General features: G+C 36.1%; 2 protein-coding genes across 7 annotated transcripts in view; both read right to left on the bottom strand.

Moving 5' to 3' along the window:
* The window catches only part of tuft1a (tuftelin 1a), a 198,190-nt gene that overhangs the window by 112,623 nt on the left and 66,804 nt on the right, over window positions 1-18,763 (bottom strand). The gene's annotated exons all lie outside the window — the stretch shown is intronic.
* Window positions 1-18,763, bottom strand: part of cgna (cingulin a) — a 70,622-nt gene that overhangs the window by 19,661 nt on the left and 32,198 nt on the right. For 5 of the 6 annotated variants that reach the window (XR_012391711.1, XR_012391710.1, XM_073925468.1 and 2 more), the window contains 9 exons: window positions 9,801-9,916; window positions 9,553-9,685; window positions 6,419-6,631; window positions 6,100-6,248; window positions 3,345-3,465; window positions 3,043-3,255; window positions 2,740-2,961; window positions 1,081-1,329; window positions 810-980 (listed from right to left, as the gene is read on the bottom strand). Coding sequence is in view for 4 of the 6 variants with exons in the window: in XM_073925468.1 (XP_073781569.1) it covers window positions 810-980; window positions 1,081-1,329; window positions 2,740-2,961; window positions 3,043-3,255; window positions 3,345-3,465; window positions 6,100-6,248; window positions 6,419-6,631; window positions 9,553-9,685; window positions 9,801-9,916 (1,587 nt within the window). In the remaining 2 variants the exon portion in view is untranslated. Of the gene's footprint in view, window positions 1-809; window positions 981-1,080; window positions 1,330-2,739; window positions 2,962-3,042; window positions 3,256-3,344; window positions 3,466-5,951; window positions 5,979-6,099; window positions 6,249-6,418; window positions 6,632-9,552; window positions 9,686-9,800; window positions 9,917-18,763 lie in introns of all 6 variants that reach the window. The other variant, XM_009292291.5, reaches the window with a different exon arrangement.

An 18,763-nucleotide genomic window follows, 5' to 3' on the forward strand; every position in this document is an offset into this window, starting at 1 on the left:
CTTTTATATCAGACAGAAGTAGCATCTTTCTTTAGTTGTGATATCTCACAGTATCTGACCATTGCTTGTTTAAAACTACAACTTGAAACCTTGAAAAAAAATGTGCCTTGAAAACTGTAAATATATTGTATATACTTTGACACTTTAAGGGAAGTATGAGACTAGATGTCAGTTTGTTTCATATCTGTTTGTATTCTGTTTTGTTTAAAAGAGTTTACTTGTTTTCTTTATGTTATGATACATTTTTAGTAGTTAAAATTTATGCATTTTGTTTGCTATTCCCAGATTCTTAGAAAGAAAACTAAGTATCTTTTATAGGCATCTCTGTGATCTTTTTCACATCGTTTACCTTTTTTCATTACCTTTTTAACCTCCTTTTTTGTAAAAGTTTCCCCCTAGAGGTCATAACAAAACTTTGGTACTAATTTGTTTTGTTTAAAAAAAGACAATGATGTGTCTAAAATGTAACCTTTTCAGTGTTAAATTTTTGTTTAACTGTTGTCTAAAATCAATATCCCACTTGCCACTGTACCGGGGCAGACATTTATGAAAACAACATTTGCTCTATTAATTAATTATACCATATTCTATAATTATCAAGTCAAAAAACATTTACAGGAATATTTTTGGATTTCACCACTGACATAAACTGTGCATGCCTTTAGCCTCTTAAGCTTTGTTTGTTTGTTTTTGCAAAGTGAATGACACTCACTAATTTCAACTTGTACACTGTAAAAACAACAATTATGACATCACCACAGACTGTAAATATGGCACAGCCCTAGTGTTAAAGCCAGTGTGTCACCCACCTCCTCCTGCAGGGAGTGGATGGTGCTCTGGGCTTTATCCAGCTCACTGAGCTTCTCTTTGGTGATTTTCTGTGAGTCCTGCTGCTCTTTCCTCCACTTGTCTCTCTGCTCGTCTAGCTGAGCTTGCAGGAGCCGCATTTCCTCACGATGTGTAGCAGACAAGCGCTCCATCTAACACAGGAATGGAGGGAAAGGAAAAAAACAGAAAAGGTAAGAACAAAGTAAAATGAAAAACTATTTAAATTAGTCTTGCATGTCGATGAGGACATACCTCTTTATTAAGTTTGTCTAGCGCTCTCTCCTGCTGTCTCCTCTGGTCATCGAGCTGCGTGTTCTCCTTACGGACAGTGTCTCTGTCCTTCTCCTTCTCTTCCAGATTACGGGCCAGCTCATCTCTCTCCAGGCTCAGCCTGGAGCTCTCTCGCCTGGCCTCCTCCAGCTGCTGCCTCAGTTTCCTGGCCTCCTCCTGCTGCTCCTGCTCAGCCTCAAAACTCTGAGACATGCGTTCCTGCAGCTGAGACTACAGATTGACACAGGGCATACAATGAACACTAGACAAAATGATAAAAATTCAAAACAGCAAGTGTAGAAAATGTGTTTCTAGGCAGTTGTCAGCTAACTTCCATTAGTCTTAACAACGACACAAAATGCAATGTGGTTAAGCATGAGAATTCAAATTTGTAGTTTTATTCATACTGCAGCAGTGTGATCTTCTAACTGGAGCAGTTCATGTTTCTTCAGTGTCTCAGAGTGACTTAGTTTTCAGTAAAGGTAGATAACCCAAAATAAATATTTTTTTTTACAGGACATGTATTTGAAGATGCAATATGCACCAAACAAGTTTGCAATAAGAGTGGATTGCAAATCTGATGTAATCAAAAAAACATGCATTCGTGGAGAGATGATTCTTGTGGTCAAATTCAAATTAATATTTAAAAAAAATTAATTAAATAAATGGCAAAAGCAGGCGTCATGGTGGTGCAGTCGGTAGCACGATCACCCTAAAGCAAGAAGGTGGCTGGTTCAAGCCCCGGCTGGGTCAATTGGCATTTCTGTGTGGAGTTTGCATGTTCTTCCCGTGTTGGGTTTCCTCCGGGTGCTCCGATTTTCCCCACAGTCCAAAGACAAGCGGTACAGGTGAACTGAATAAGCTAAATTGGCCGTAGTGCATGTGTGTGAATGCAAGAGTGCATAGGTGTTTCTCAGTTTTGGGTTGCAGCTGAAAGGGCATCCGCTGCATTAAAACATAAGCTGGATAGGTTGGTGGCTCATTCCACTGTGGGGAATTATTAGTAAAGCAACTAAGCCCAAATGAAAATGAATGAATTTATGACAGGGCAAAAGTATTGGAAATTTCTTTTTTTTTATATTATTATTATTATTATTATTATTATTATTATTATTATTATTATTATTATTATTATTACAATCATTATTGTCCTTAATTATTATTAAGGACAATCAATCAATCAGAAATCATGTGAAATGCAATCTGCATGTTTTTTTTTTTTTATTAAATCCACATAGTTTCATGGCCAATAAATCTGTCTAACACAATTCCTGGAGGGCCACAGCCTGTTTAGTTCCAAGCCTGCTCCAACACACTTACCTGTATGTTTCAAACAAGCATGAAAGACTCAACTATTCTGATCAGGTGTGTTTAATTAGAATTGGAACTAAACTGTGCAGAGCTGTGGCCCCTAAAGATCTGAGTTCGATACATGTGCTCTAAGGTAACAAAAAAAAAAAAAAAAATTGCATTATTTGCAACAAATTTTTGCAGTGTAAAATGAGGCACAAAAGCTGGGTAAAAATTAGACCAATTTTTTTTGCATGCAATAGGACAGAACTTCAGCTCGACTGGAAGCAAATAAAAAGAAAAAAAAAAAGAGAGAGGAGAGATGAGTTTGGGAAAGGTCTGCATCTTAACCTCTAGGCGTGTGATTCTCTCCTTCATACGCATGTTGGTTTCCTCCAGTTCCGTATGCTCCAGCTTCAGATTGTTGACTTGAATTTGAGCAGAGCTGAGTTTGTCTTTCTCTGCCTGCAGCATTTCTTCAGTGGAGATCAGCTGACCTCGCAGTCGACCTGCCTCCTCTTGCATGTCACTCAACTCCTTCCGCAGGGCCTCCACCAACGAGGGTTCAGCAAGCTGTCAGCGTTAAGTAAAATCATTAAGTAGAACACAGAAACCAGGCGTTTTATGACATCATAACTTTTAACAACAGTGTACCTGCTTTGCCCTCTCATGAGCCTTTGTGAGCTCTTCCTTATCTCTTCGTGACTGACCCTTCAATCGGTCAATCTCATATTTCTGCTCTGCTTCAAGCTCTTGTTTGCTCTTCTTTAATAACACAATTTCCATTGTCTTCTTGTCAAGATCAACCCTTAATTTATCCATATCTGCCTGGGTCTTCTGCAGGTCAGCACGACATCGTTCAAGTTCCTATAAAAACACGACGAACACCTTGAGTCTCAGTGAGAGAACATTTATGAATGGAATATTTATATTCCTACATGTGTTTATGTATGTACCTGGCTGACCGCCTGTGTCTGTTTAGGATCTGGCATCTGCTGTTTCATTGTGTTGACTTTCTCCTGCAGATCATTCAGCTCCTCCTCAAACTCTTCTTTCTCCAGACGTGACTGGAGTAATCTAACATACATAAGTTTGTATTTACATTGTACCACAAAACAGTTTAACTGAGTGATAACCAACATTTATATATTCTGCTGTAATAGCAGCTATTTAAAAATGTATTAGAACTTCTCATTATAGTGATCCTTGTATTTCCTCGTACTGTTCAAGTAGTTAAACTCTTGATTTAGGGTTAGGAGCCACCTTAATATGATAAAAGATTATATGCACATTTTATTACAATCAACATCAATAAGGATGTCATCTTGCTGTTACAGGCAGGCCATTAAGAGATTGATAAATTAGCTTAGTATGTGTTTAAATTAGCAGATTAGCAGCTTTATTCTAGGATTTATTTCTCAATGTTTGAGTATTGGTAATGATGAACTGAAGATGATCATATGAGTTATGCCAAACCGCAGGCATTACAATGTTCTGTTTGGTTACAGTGTGTATAAGATTGAAAAAGGAGTTCCCTCAAATATATTGAGGATTTATTGGGATAGTTCACACAAAAACACCCTCATGTGAGAGTTTGCTCCCTCACATTTTTAATTATGCAACAAAAAGCTTGTGCCGACCAGAAAAAAACATGTAAATAATGTTCAGTTTCTTTCACAGATGCATCATTTTATTTCATGAGACATCAATGTAACATCATCAAGAGCTGAGGGTATTTATTTTATTTAGCTTGGGGATGCACCGATACCATTTTTTGGAACCGATCCAATCTCAATACCAAAACTCTGGGTATCAACCGATACAGATACAATCCCAATACTGGTCTGTTAAATATAATATTGATTTAAATAATATTACAGTGAAATATTCACAGATTCAGAGTAGCCTATATTAGGCTAAATAATAATGGCAATCCATATTGCGCCCATCAGATTCACTTAAATTAATTTAATAAACTACTTTGACTGCAATGAGCCAGGCTTTACAAACTATTCGCAGCAATCAAAGCATTCCCCTCGGAAGAATAAACTTAGTCGGAAGGATAAGACAATAGAAATTTATTGTGAGAATAATTTTACGGAGCAGTGCACGCCGTGTCTTTGCAGCCGGATGCTTGAATTAAGCTACTGATGCATCACTGAGACAGTGTGCAGCCTTCCGCTATCAGCAGACACTTTTAAAACTGAGCGCCACAAAGGAAAGAAATCAGTGTGTTGAGGATCTAATCAATGTATTTTTAAGACTTTTCTAATTAAAAATTTCAGGTAGGCCTACTTTGTGAGGGAAGAGCAGGTAATAATGACCTCTAGTCCAGTATTGCAAATGCAAACTGCTGGTCTAACACACACAGCGCAACATGATTTAGAAATAGCAACTCCTTGTTGCAGGTCAAAATGAAGCCATTTCATGCTAAACTAAATGCATTTGTCGACTAGGCATGGCTGGTATAAGATTCTGATGGTATGATAACCTTAAATATAAATATCAAGGTTTCACAGTACTTTGTACACAAGATATTGTAATTTGAGAAACATTTAAAATATTTTGTAGCAGTAAACATGTCAGGCTAAATAATTATGGACTTCTGCTGTCTTCATTTGTTTCAAAAACAGATTTTTTTACAATTTAAAACGGCAACTTTGGAGATTTTTTTCTGCTGGAGATACTGTTAAAAAAAGTAAATAAAAAAATCTTACTCAAACCTTAGGAATGGTATAGCAGAAAATTTTGACTGTTTTAAAACCTTACTTTTTTTAAACTGCCGTATACCTTGAAAACGGTTATTGTCCCATGCCTATTCTCCACTGATTATTCAGATTAACAGGAACAAATAGTCTTGGAGAAAGTTTTTCATGTTGTCATAAATTGTGAACTATTGGAGAATGACTGACAGGCACAGAGGAGGGGAACACTGAACTGAACTTAAATTTAACCAGTTGAATATTCATCTGTACTTCACATTAAGCCATAGAATAGCTTCAGAACATTTGGAAAATAGTAGGCCTACATGACAATTTTCTAGTGCCTTGTAATAGGCTACCTTCATGGCTTTGCTGGCTATAAGTTACACAGAATATAGTGCCCATGCAAGATCGAATTTGGTTCGGTACCAGCTGGCCGATACCAATTCCACCAAAAATATGCAATATCGAAACGATATTCGATACTGTTAAGTGTTGTCTGATAAGTGTTGAGATCGGGCATCCCTAATTTAGTCCATACAGTATGTTCTTCTGACTGTCATTGAATCAGTAGCTAATCACTAAGGACCAAAGTCTAAGATTTTTCTTTTTAGCAAAAAAATGCCTTCTACATTTTGCATGATCTAAGGATAAGTAAATTATCTCTGAACACAAGTGTTCGGGTGAACCATCCCATTAACGCTTAGAAAATTATGATTTATTTCAGATTAAATCAACAAAGTATTAGTTTAAAATTAGGGTTGTGGGCTCTACAAATCAAACAACAAGTACTACAGGGTGCAATCACATCTCTACAAGTAATTCTACAATTTTCTCTCAGTTACTCAGAGCGTATCTCACTCTGCTTTGGGTTGAACCAGCTGTCCACTGCACCGACAAAATGCGCACAATGGAAAAAAAGAAGGCATGTACATGCATTAACCCAAATCAAATGCAAAACCAATTAAATAGTATACTTTATACTTTAAGTAGTCTAAGTGTGACTCACTCTTGTTTGGTGTTACGCAGCTCTTCTCTGCTGGACTGGAACTGCTCTCTCCAGTGGTTTCCTTCATCTCTGCTCTCCTCCAGTTGCTGCTGAAGAGACCTTAACGTAGAGTTTACACGGTGGCGCTCGGCTTCAATAGTTGCCTGAGACTAAGACACAGAGATACTGATGTACTTATGTGCAACAGGATTCCTTCACAAAGTAGTTTAAATGTACAATACTCCCATGCCTATATAGCTTTAAAACGGGTGTTCCCCAGGGGTTAGTCCAGGACCTGTCTGAGTTTTTTTTTTTTTTTTTCAAACTATTGGATGTGTACCTGTGACACCTGAGCCATGCTTGTTCGCAGTTGTTCCATGTCTTGGCTGTACTGCTCTCTGAGAGCCTCTATCTCCTTGTCATGGGTGGAGACCTCATCTTTTAATGCCCCCTTCAGGGCCGTCAGCTCCCTCTCTCTTTGCCTCTGAATGTCCTCCTGCTTTTGTCTCAGCACTGCAGCTTCATCCAATTCAGCTCTCAATGCCATCAATTCCTGTACACAAACAAATAATAACATTTTAAAATTAAATTTTAATACCTGCTTTGGTCAGCAGACAACTGTATGAAGTACAGTTAAAGTCAGAATTATTAGCCTTCTTGAAATATTAGCCTTCCTTTTTCTCCCCAATTTGTGTTTAACACAAAGAAATTTATTTTCTAAAGATAATAGTTTTAGTAACTTATTTCTTATAACTGACTTCTTTTATCTTTGCCATAACATATTTTACCAGATATTGTTCAATATACTAATATTAAGCTTAAAAGGACACATATTTTACCCCCTTTTCAAGATTTAAAGGGCCATGAAACCCCCTCGTTTCAGCAGTGTGTTTTCACACCTCTACTTTGGAAAAAGTCAGAAAAGTGGGCGTGTCCAGCTCTGTTTAGGGGGGAGTGTCGGAGGAAGAAAAGAGGCTTGGTATGGGAGTGTCTATTTGGGCGCGCTGAATTTCAGAGTCAAAACACACACCCACAGCGGACAATGTGACTGAGTTTACATGGACATCTGTAGTCGAATTATTTGCCAAATTATTAAATGGTGGACTTTACCTGCAGTTTGGCTCTTTCATTCAGGGAATTCATTAATGTCCCTTCCGACAAACGTGATATTTGATTCGAGGAACTGCTCTAAGCGTGTATTTTCATGCAATGTTTGATACCGCACGGCGAATGAGAGAAAAAAAAACTCAGCATTTCCCGGAAACTTAGATGCACACGGCAGGTAGCGTCAGAAAGCCGCATGTGTTATTCCAGTCACAAAATCCAACACGAGGTTATAGTTTGGTTGTAACTGTTAGTGCTAACTATTGTACTCGGTGCAATAGTTTGTTTGATACGAATAAAATACGAACTGAATAAACAAAGAGCACTGGTCGCTCACTTACCAAATCTGTAGAGACAGGACAATCACCAGCAACTAGAGCCGCGTCTTTATTTAGAGGAGACTACAATCTGGATCTCAGCGTTTGCAGATGAGAACAGCTCTCAGGTAAACAATAATCCTCCTTAGACACGTAAGTTATTGTTGTCGCGCGTCGCGTACACTGTTAATCCACGCGTGAGTCTGCGCTCTCACAGAGAGAAAATGAAAACGAAACTTAACTGCAGCAAACTATAAAAGCAACACTTCATGCTTGTTTTGCCAACACAACGTGGCGTCTTTGCCGTCTACACTGTGACAGTAATGAATATTAATGAAGTTGCACAATAGAGCGCGCTGATTGGTTTGAACCAAGCCTTACTCATGCATTAATGCAACACACTGTAAGACGTAATAAGACTCACTCTGGCATAGACGCCCAGTCTGCACGCTGGAATACAGCGCTATTATGTCATGACCGTGACGCAGCTTCAAAAATTTGTTTCAAACAGGAAGTACGAATTTGCTTGAAATAACGCAAAAACAACCAATTTACACTTTTTAGTGAAATATAGGTGTCCTAATAGTGTTTTTAGCAGTGTGGGACACATATACGACTGTCAACAGCTCAAAAAATGTGTTTTGGTGTTTCGTGACCCTTTAAGATAAGTCTTTTGTGTCTCCAGAATGTGTCTATAAAGTTTTAGATCAAAACACCCATCAGATTTTATAGTATACTTTTCTGAATATGGGAAATTTGATCTGTTAGAACAGGGGTGTCAGTCGGTGTCAGTTGGAGGGCCGGTGTCCTGCATATTTTAGTTCTAACCCCAATTAAACACACCTGAACAAGCTAATCAAGCTCTTTCTGGGTATACTTGAAACTTCCAGGCAGGTTTGTTGGAGGAAGTTGGAGCTAAACTATGCAGGACACCGGCCCTCTGGGACAGAGTTTGGACACTCCTGTGTTAGAACATTGTAGCTGTTTTTGTTGCCTGTGCCTTTAATGCAAATGAGCTGGTTCTCCCCGCCCACTGTTCCCATGTGTGTTTCTGAGCCATAGACATCTCTCTGTATTGCTCTGAAGGGTACAGCCTTCACCAGCTGCCTCTCACGTAGATAAACAGCACAGTGACAGACAAGAATGAAGCACATCTCCTTTACTACAGTAGGAACTCTCCCAATGGTTATTTGATGTATTTGTTGAGGAGTTAATTCAAGCCTTTCTACAACGAGTCAAACACAATGTTGTTACAAAATTTTCATGCACATACACACACACACACATATACATATGTATAACTTCACACTGTTTTTGCTTGGCAAATGTGACAGGATACATGTTAATATACACTAATGTAAGTATGTTAATACTATGTATGTTAATACTATGGAGACATGTTAACACGCAGCTGTCAATTCATTTGGAAGGCGTGTAAAACTCAGTCCTATGTTACGTTGCAGTGGGCCTCAAAATGGGTAGGATTTAGATCCTATTTTAACGTCAGACAATAATATTAAAAAACAAACAAAAAAAAAAAAACACTTTTTGTCTGTGTATCACCCCAATATGACAGTGGACACACTATACCTACACACAGTTCTGTCCAAACAGCTTCTAAAAGATGATTTTCATCATTGGTGCCTTTTAAAGTGCAATTTGAAGGCTTAATCAGGTTAATTAGGCAAGTTAGATTGATTAGGCAAATCAATTAAGGGGTTTAATAATATTGACCTTAAAATGGTTTTAAAACATATCAAAACTGTTTTCTTCTAGCCTAAATAAAACAAATAACACTTTCTCCAGAAGAAAAAAAATAGTATAGGGAATACTGTGAACAATTCCTTGCTTTGTTAAACATTTGGGAAAATATTTGAAAAATAAAAAAATAAAATAAAATTCACAGGAGAGCAAATAATTTTGACTTTCACATGTTTTAAAAAGATAAACATATTCAAATGATTTGATTTGTCATAAATTTGTTTATCTGTTAGTTGTGACCATTTTAGCCTTTCTCTGGGGTGTGTGTGTGTGTGCTTATGTGTGTGATTACCATGTGCATTGTGTCAGCTTGAGCTTTGTTTTCAGTTTCTCTCCTCAGCTCCTCCTGCAGTCCTGCCAGCTGATCCTCCAACTCTCTAACATGAGACTCTGCGTTCTCTCTGTCCATACGTAACTGAGTAAGACTGAGGAAAAAAAGCACACAAAAACAACATGGGTTAACTATAATTAATGCTGAAGGTTTTATTAACTGTAGATGTCTGAATGTTTATAATGGCAAACAAATGTATTTCTTCTTACTCTGAATGTGTTTGGTGCAGTTCTGTGTTCTTCCTCCCCAGCTGTTCCTGCAGCTGGATATTTTCATCCAGACATTTCTCAAGCTCATGTTTTAAGGAGTCATCAGATCTGCTTGCCTGAAATCCGAGAGAGAATAGATTATATGACTGCCTTCATAAGATTAGATATCAATTTTCTCACGTTTACTTTCCCCTTTTAGATGGTGAAAGATGTTTAGGATATTTAAAAATAGAGATCATAATATTATTGTGCTTTTACAATTTATCCTTTACTGCTTCAAATGTCAATAACTGCTTGCAGCATTTCATGATATAATACTTCGGTTAAGGTATACTTTTTTGTCCCAAGGCGAATTTCTGCATCACAAAAAAATGACAAAAGTAGCAGTACACAATATAAAAACAAAACAATAAATCTAACGTATTAAAAACCTCCATATGATATAAAATGAATAAATAAAATAAAATAAAATAAAAAAATAAATAAATAAACAAACTAACAAACAAAACAAATAAATGAATAAATAAATTATATATATATATATATATATATATATATATATATATATATATATATATATATATATATATATATATATATATATATATATATATATAAATAAATTATTTAATTTAAAATAATTAAAAGAATATAAACTTGCAACAGGGGAGCCGTTTACAAATATCTAGGTTTTAAATGTACTGTAGATGCTAAAATCTCTGACTGGAAAGAACATTTCTTAGAAGTGCATAATAAACAAACTGACATCAAGTGTTTCCCTTGTTTTGCCCATTCCACACAGTCTGTGAGTGGCAGGCAGGGCCGACCATGTGGGTCAAACAGTTTTCATGTAAACAAGGCATTACCGGATTATGCTCCAATTAGTCCCAAAACACTATAATCCAAGTCCACTTCTATGACAGTATATAAAGTAGACAACAGAGCAGTCATTAGAGGATTGCTACCCATTGAGACATAATAAGCTTGAGTATTTAATCCTGTGTAAAGATCACTATTCCAAACAATTTCTCAATAAATAAAAAGACATTTATGCTTTCAAGAGAACATTACTTAAAGTTAAATGTTTATAAGAATTAAAATACCAGCCGTTAGGATACTTTTACAATTTGTAAATTAAGAAATTATTATTTTGAATAATATTCTACATGGCACAACAATAAAAAATGGTTTCAAAATGTTAAGATTATTAGTTGTAGTAGTCGTAGTAGTAGTAGTAGTAATTATTTTTATACAACATAACATTTATGTGTGTGAGTGTACGTATGTGTTTAATTGTATTTTTCTGAGTAAAGATCACGGCTAAGTTTACAACTGTCATGTAGCATATTATCAAAGTGTTGTTTTTTCAGGCATATTTAGAAAAAAAAAAAAAACTCACTTGAAAATATACTAAAAGTAGGGCTGGGTGATACGGCAAAAATGCAACCTCAACAATTATTTTCCATATTGAACGATAAAAATACAGCTGTTATAACATTTCTAACAAAATGCATCACAAATAAAATTGTAGTTTGTTTCAGGAGTTTGAAGCAACTTGCCAAACCATTTTTAAACCATTTTAAATACGTTTTAAAGATCTCAGCTGCCCACATCATCACCAAAACTACTTCTTTTCACCATATCACCCCTGTTTTGCAAGATCTGCACTGGCTTCCAGTCCAACCCAGAGTCGAATATAAAATCCTCATGCATAAATTCAAGGCCATCCATAACCTCGCACCACCTTATTTGTCTGATCTCCTGCATATCAGCACTTATTCCCACTCCCTTAGAGTCTGAATCATTCGGTACGAGACTTTCGGTTCGGTACGCATTGCAAACCGAACGATTCAGACTAATATCTATAAGATATAAGATAAGAGAATAAGTACAAATAAAGCCTGCAATGCTTGCCCCGCCATCAAGCTGAAAAATGTAAAGGTCTGGATCCGAAAGAATGAAAACAATACTGACCGATTTAGTTTTAGAAACCAGCTGAGTTACAACTAATGACACATCTGAATAGTGATCATGTGCTGATTGTCAATCCAGCACTTACACTTTTCGAAGAGTGGATAGAGGACTACCAGTGTTTAAAGTCTGCTATAAAAATGACTAAAGCGTTCACCGTAAAGCCGGTGGGACAGAGCTTTCAGGTAACAATGTTTGCCCCTGAATCTACACATTTTAAGCACGAGACGTTATTTAAACCTTCATTTAATCGTCACAATGGCTAAAAAGCATGCATTCACTGAGATGAAACTAATATTGCAGCTCATGAAAAGACCGTTATTGCTATTAAGATGACGTATGCAAATAATAGGTTATAATATCATCTGTGCACTATCAGACAGCTCAGTGATTATTGGTAATTCAGTTCTCATTCACATCAAGTAGTGCATGCAGGCCGGTGAGCGCATGCAGATTTGTGTTTTTTGAAAGTTGTGATTAGAGTGTTAATATATAATAGAATCTGTTAATATAAAACATGTAGTAACTGTGCTCATAATTTTTCGGTTGGTGCAACTAAATTGTGTCTGGTGCGCCTAAATTTTTTAAGTTAAGAGCATCGGTGCTACCAAGAAAAAAAGGTTCATTTCAAGACCAGTTAGACCTTAATCGGTAATGGAAATTCCGCTTTAAGAAAATGTGAAATGTAATAGAGCCCCGTTGCATTATTCCTTCATTAGCCCATTTCAGTCAAATAATTCCTGCTTTAACATCCACTAAAATGGCAGATGACAGTCAAATCAAGCAGATATGTGTTGTATGAAGAAAAGGACACTCGTCCTTCTGAAAATAAAAAAATCTTTAAAAATAGACAGAAATTGAGTTCCATATAAAAACTAAATTGTTCTTTTTTATTTGTTTAACTACTACAATATTACATTTATTTTTGTAGTAAGCTTTTTAGTTGAGTACTAAAGAAGGATTTTATTTATTTTTTTGCTGCTAAGCAAACACCAGAAGTATATCTCTATCACTGTTTAAAGTAAAAAAACAAAACAAGATCATACTTTTATGATCTTAGTTTTAATACATTTAAAAAAACTTAAATCAGAGAAATCCTCTGGCTTTTTTTTTTTTTTTGCTGTATTGAAAAAATACAGAACCGCGACACTACTGTGTCGTATCGAACCGAACAGTGATTTTTGTGAACTGTTACACCCCTACTAATAAGCATTACTTTGCTACAACAATCCTCATGTCAAATCACAAACTATTAAAAACTTCTGATTTCTTTTCAAATCTATATTTCTTTTACAAAACAATAGTCTGAACATGTTTTTATTATTATGAAAAGATTATTAGATTCTTCAAACATCCTAGATTTTCACAGCAATTGTTAAAAATGTTTCTTAGAAAACAAATTCCAATCAAATGCCAACACACAGCTCATACTATAGATTTTGAAATCTACTTTATAAATATTGGGAAAAGTAAGAAAAATAATATTTTATTCATGCCAAGCTATTGACAAAAACATGGGACCTCCTCATAAAAAAAGCAGATTGTTAAAAATATCAACTAAACAATTTAAAATATAATTTGTACAAGTACTTAACTATGATTTTATGTCAATTTTTAATGTAAATTGCAAGTTTATATAATATAACAAAATATATATTTTTTTGTTTTACAGTTGTGGACTTGCATATAATATATAACAGAAATGATGCATATTATTTGTTTTTCTTTAAAATGAGACCAAGCGTTGAAGATGAAATGAACAAAAAGTGGCATAAATGCAAATACATATCGATATAACAGAGTTTATCATTTCTGATGGTATACTATTATTGAAATTTAAATGTATTTAAGACTATTAGATTAGACTGGTAGACATTGGAGTCAGTGTTTGTTCGTAGTCAATGGAGTAGTAAACATTTTTTCCTCCTCTCACTCCTAAATGGGCTCAGCTGTTTTAAGGGAGGTGCGACTCAGTGCCAATTCATTACAGCTTAGCGAGGGATGCCAACAACTAAAATGCCATCAAACATAACGCCCATTTTAGCTGTTTCTGTCTGCGTACTGAATACTGTGCCAACTGAGCCTACTTTCCACAGCCAGACTGGAGGATTTTATCACTTGAGTAAATCACCTCTCACTACTGACACTTGTTTATGACAGCTTTTTAAAAATGGCAGGTTTATTAGCAGCTGGGTTTAGTCAAAGTCAGCTCGCTCTACGGCTGTCCTGCTAACACCCCAGGCAGCTATTTCCTAAATAGATTATAAAAGTACACTTCCTACGTACATGAATGGGGAATGATGGTAAAATCCAAAACTATCTGTCAAGATTAAGTCTCAGTAACGGGTCATATAAGCAATGGAATAATTTATTTAGCTTTTTTTTTTTTTAACTTGAAGTGCATTAAAAATATGTACTTTAGAGTAAACAAATCTCCAACAAAAAGTTGATAATGTTAGGTATGTGAGAGTTTTAGTTAGGTACTCACTAACTATAAGCAATAATGTGGATAATATTAGTTGAGAAATGTAATGCTCATTGTTAGTTAGTTTAGATTCTTTAAAACATTTACTAATATTATTAATATTTTATTTGAATCAAAAATCTAAATTACAAGTATTCAACTGAGATTATGGTGTTTTTCAAAATAGTTAACTAAATAAAATAACATAAATAACAATATAAGTAACATAAAAAATAACAAATGCAACCTTTCTGTTACAAATTTTTACTGAATCCGTAATAAGGATATCAGCTATATTTTTTCCTAATTTTCATGGTTACATTACATTATAATAAGCAAAACTAATATGATTAATGATGACACTTCAGCAATGATTCGAAATAACATAAAAGATTAGGACAGAAATACACTAATATTATACAGTGTAACATACCTCTCAGACTAGCAATAATTTATAGGTTGGCATGGATTTTTTTTTTAATCTAGATTAATCTCAATATTAATTTAGATTAAAATTGCGCATTTGAATTCTGCCGAGGGCATTCAGAATCTGTGTGCTACCCAAATAAAAAGTCTTTAAGAACAAATTTCTCAAGCGAGGTGGCGCATTAGACCAGGGGCTCATCTCCTGTTTCGAAATTGAATCACAAACTGCTTGAGAAACTGTTCTTCTATGATAATTGTTGATGAAAATAAATCTTGTTCAATAAGATGTACTTGTGTTCACAAACTGCTTCTTCAGCTTAAACATGAATTTTGAACTGTAGGCTGCACATACTTGCTTTTGATCTACGTACATACAGAAAATGCTGATTAAACAGTGGTTTTCGATTACCCTAATGCGACTAAAGTCATAACTGAACTAAACAGAAATGGAATTAAGACATGTGGAGTATGCATATATTAGTGGCATTATTTACCATCATGTAGGACTTTTGGCCATATTTTCCGACAAGATTCACACACGCAGCTGTCAGTAAAGGAGCGCACACACAAACACACGCACGCACGCACACATCGCGAAGTGCAGACTTTTTTTTCTTTCCATTTGGCATGAGTTATTAAACTATATAACAATCTCACCTCACTCCTTATTTGCGTCTAATACCCCAGTTTGTCACGGATGCATGAATGAAATCTTTATGAGTTTAAGTGAAACTGCCGGTCAGGTATACATCCACGCTAAAATATCAAGCTAAAAGTCATCATACTGTACCTTGTGTAGAACAAACCCAGCTCCCAAACCAACTTTGAGAAAAGATTAACGGCAATATTTTTTTATCGCGAGTCTTGCGTTAACGCAGCACGTTACCGCTGATAATGGCCCACTATTACAATAGTTATATATCAACTTAAATTTTATGTATACATCATATGATAATCTCATATAAAATGGCTAAATGTTTTTAAATTTAAGTCACCTGAAAGTACTTTACCACTAGTTGTGGGAAAAGCACTCAAGTCATTGATCTCATCTTTAGCTGGTGAACTTAACATCTGCCATTGATGTGTCTTGGGTGCCTGCTTAGATAACAGTGTCTTTATCAGATGTTTACAGAACAAGCAGGAACCCAGTGTGTCTCTAGCTTTCTCTGCACAGATATGTGTCTTATTACGTATAGCAAATCATTCAAATCTGGTGTCTATTAAATGTATATCTGAGACTTCTGTAGTGAAAACGACTAAAACTGTTAAGTTAGCACTTTTAAACATTCGATCACTCAATAATAAGTCACTTTTAGTCAACGATTTTATCAACACAAATTGCCTTGATTTTATGCTTTTAAATGAAACTTGGCTAGATGACAGTTATAGCACAGCAGTTAGGAATGAAGCAGCTCCTTCAAACTTTGACTTTTTGAGTGTTTGCGGAGTTAATAGGAGAGGTGGAGGCATCGCTGCCCTGTTTAAAGATGTATATGATTGTAAACAAGTGTCATTTGGTGACTATTTGTCATTTGAATATCTGAGTATAGCACTAAAAGGGTCTCCACGCATCTTACTGATCATTATCTACAGACCCTCAAAATATTCTCCAGCTTTTATTGATGATTTTACAGAGCTGTTATCAATAGTAACATCTGAATTTGATTATTTTAGTATTGCTGGAGATTTTAATATTCACATTGATAATCCAGAAGTCAATGCTGTTTTTAACACTTTTGATCTGGCTCAGCATGTTCAAGGACCCACACACAATCGTGGACACACCCTTGATCTACTTATAACTAAGGGTTTACACATTTCATCGACTGTTGTAAAGGATGTGGCACTATCTGATCATTTCTGTATTTTCTTTGATATATTGATCACTCCAGCTATTAAAGACAGATCTGTCTCTGTCAAAAAGAGATGCATAAATGAGAACACCAGAGAGCAGTTTATGAAGGCCATATCGCTAGCACCAAGTATATCTGCAGATTCTGTTGATTCTCTCCTTGGTTTGTTTAATTCTAAAATTGAAAATGTAATAAATGACATTGCTCCTGTTAAAGTTAGGAAGAGAACTGGCAAAGAGAGAGTCTCTTGGAGAAACTCAAGAGCAGTCCAAATGAAGAAAAGACAATGCAGGAAAGCTGAGCGTATGTGGAGAAAGACAAAACTAGTAGTCCATTATAATATCTATAAAGACAGTCTTCATGCTTTTAATGTGGAACTAAAAACTGCTAGACAGACTTTCTTTTCAAACCTTATAAACAACAATGTAAAAATTGCTCGCACACTCTTTGCAACAGTAGAGAGGCTCACAAACCCCCCCCCCAGTTGGATTCCCAGTGAGCTACTCTCTGAAAGTAAATGTAATGAGTTTGCTTATTTCTTTACTGATAAGATTAATAATATCAGAAAGGCAATCAGCTCATCCAATCAGCCAAGTTGTGTCGATGTCAAACAAGCTCAACCACAACTTGAGAAGTCAGACATTAAGTCTGATTTCATGGCAATTAATGGTAAAATCTTAGAAGAGATCGTGCAAATTATAAAAACATCAACCTGCAGTTTGGACACGCTCCCCACATCATTCTTTAAAACGGTGTTTACTTGTTTAGAAATGGATCGCCTAAAAGTGGTAAATGCTTCACTTCTCTCAGGGATTTTTCCAAACTCACTTAAAACTGCAGTTGTTAAAGCCCTCTTGAAGAAGAGCAACCTGAAGAAGAGCACCATATTGAGCAATTACAGGCCAATCTCAAATCTCCCTTTCATTGGCAAAATCATTGAAAAAGTTGTTTTCAACCAGGTCAACAAGTTCTTAAACTTCAGGGGGTGTTTAGACAATTTTCAATCTGGTTTCAGAGCACATCACAGTACAGAGAGCGCTCTTATAAAGATAATCAACGATATACGTCTAAATACAGATTTAGGTAAAATAACAGTGTTGGTACTGCTCGATCACAGTGCTGCATTTGACACTGTCGATCACAGCATACTTCTAGATAGGCTGGAAAACTGGGTTGGGCTGTCTGGGACAGTCCTCAAATGGTTCAGATCTTACCTTGAAGGGAGAGGTTACTATGTCAGTTTAGGTGATCATAGGTCGAGGTGGACACCCATGACATGTGGAGTCCCACAAGGCTCGATTCTGGCACCTCTCCTGTTCAACCTTTACATGCTCCCTCTGAGCCAAATAATGAGAAAGAACCAAATCTCCTACCACAGCTATGCTGATGACACTCGGATCTACCTAGCCTTACTGCCTAATGACTACAGCCCCATTGACACACTCTGCCAGTGTATTGATGAAATTAACAGCTGGATGTGCCAATATTTTCTTCAGTTAAACAAAGAGAAAACTGAAGTCATTGCGTTTGGGAACAGAGATGAGGTTCTCAAGGTGAATGCTTACCTTGGCTCTAAAGGTCAAACGACAAAAAATAAGGTCAAGAATCTTGGTGTGACTCTGGAGTCAGATCTGAGTTGCAACAGTCATGTCAAAGCAGTCAGTAAATCAGCATACTATCATCTCAAAAATATTGCAAGAATCAGATGCTTTGTTTCCAGTGAAGACTTAGAGAAACTTGTTCATGCTTTTATCAGCAGCAGGGTGGATTACTGTAACGGCCTCCTCACTGGCCTTCCCAAAAAGACAGTCAGACACTTGCAGCTCATCCAGAATGCTGCAGCCAGAATTCTGACCAGAAGCAGAAAATCAGAGCACAACACACCCGTCCTCAGGTCTTTACACTGGCTGCCAGTTACATTCAGTCCTGCTTCTATGTGTTTTTCCCCACCTGATCTCTCCTGCTATTCAGTCTGTTTACCTGCTGCCTGCTAAGAACAGGTTTTTTCTCGATGTACTGTCCCCGCTGAATTAAGAGAGAAGAGCCGAACCCTCTCTCTCTCTTTGCTTAAGTGTCATTCACCACAACGGTGCTAAGTGAAATGGAGCTCTTTGGAATAATAATAAAATTATAAAGAAATCATGAACAAAAAGTGCATTGTTGCCTTGGTAATGGAAGCATAATGTAGACAGAAGTAATCAATAATTTAAAAGTGCTTAATTATTACGATGTGTTGACATGATTATTGT

This window comes from Danio rerio, chromosome 16, assembly GCF_049306965.1.
Source record: "Danio rerio strain Tuebingen ecotype United States chromosome 16, GRCz12tu, whole genome shotgun sequence".
Lineage (NCBI taxonomy): Eukaryota > Metazoa > Chordata > Actinopteri > Cypriniformes > Danionidae > Danio > Danio rerio.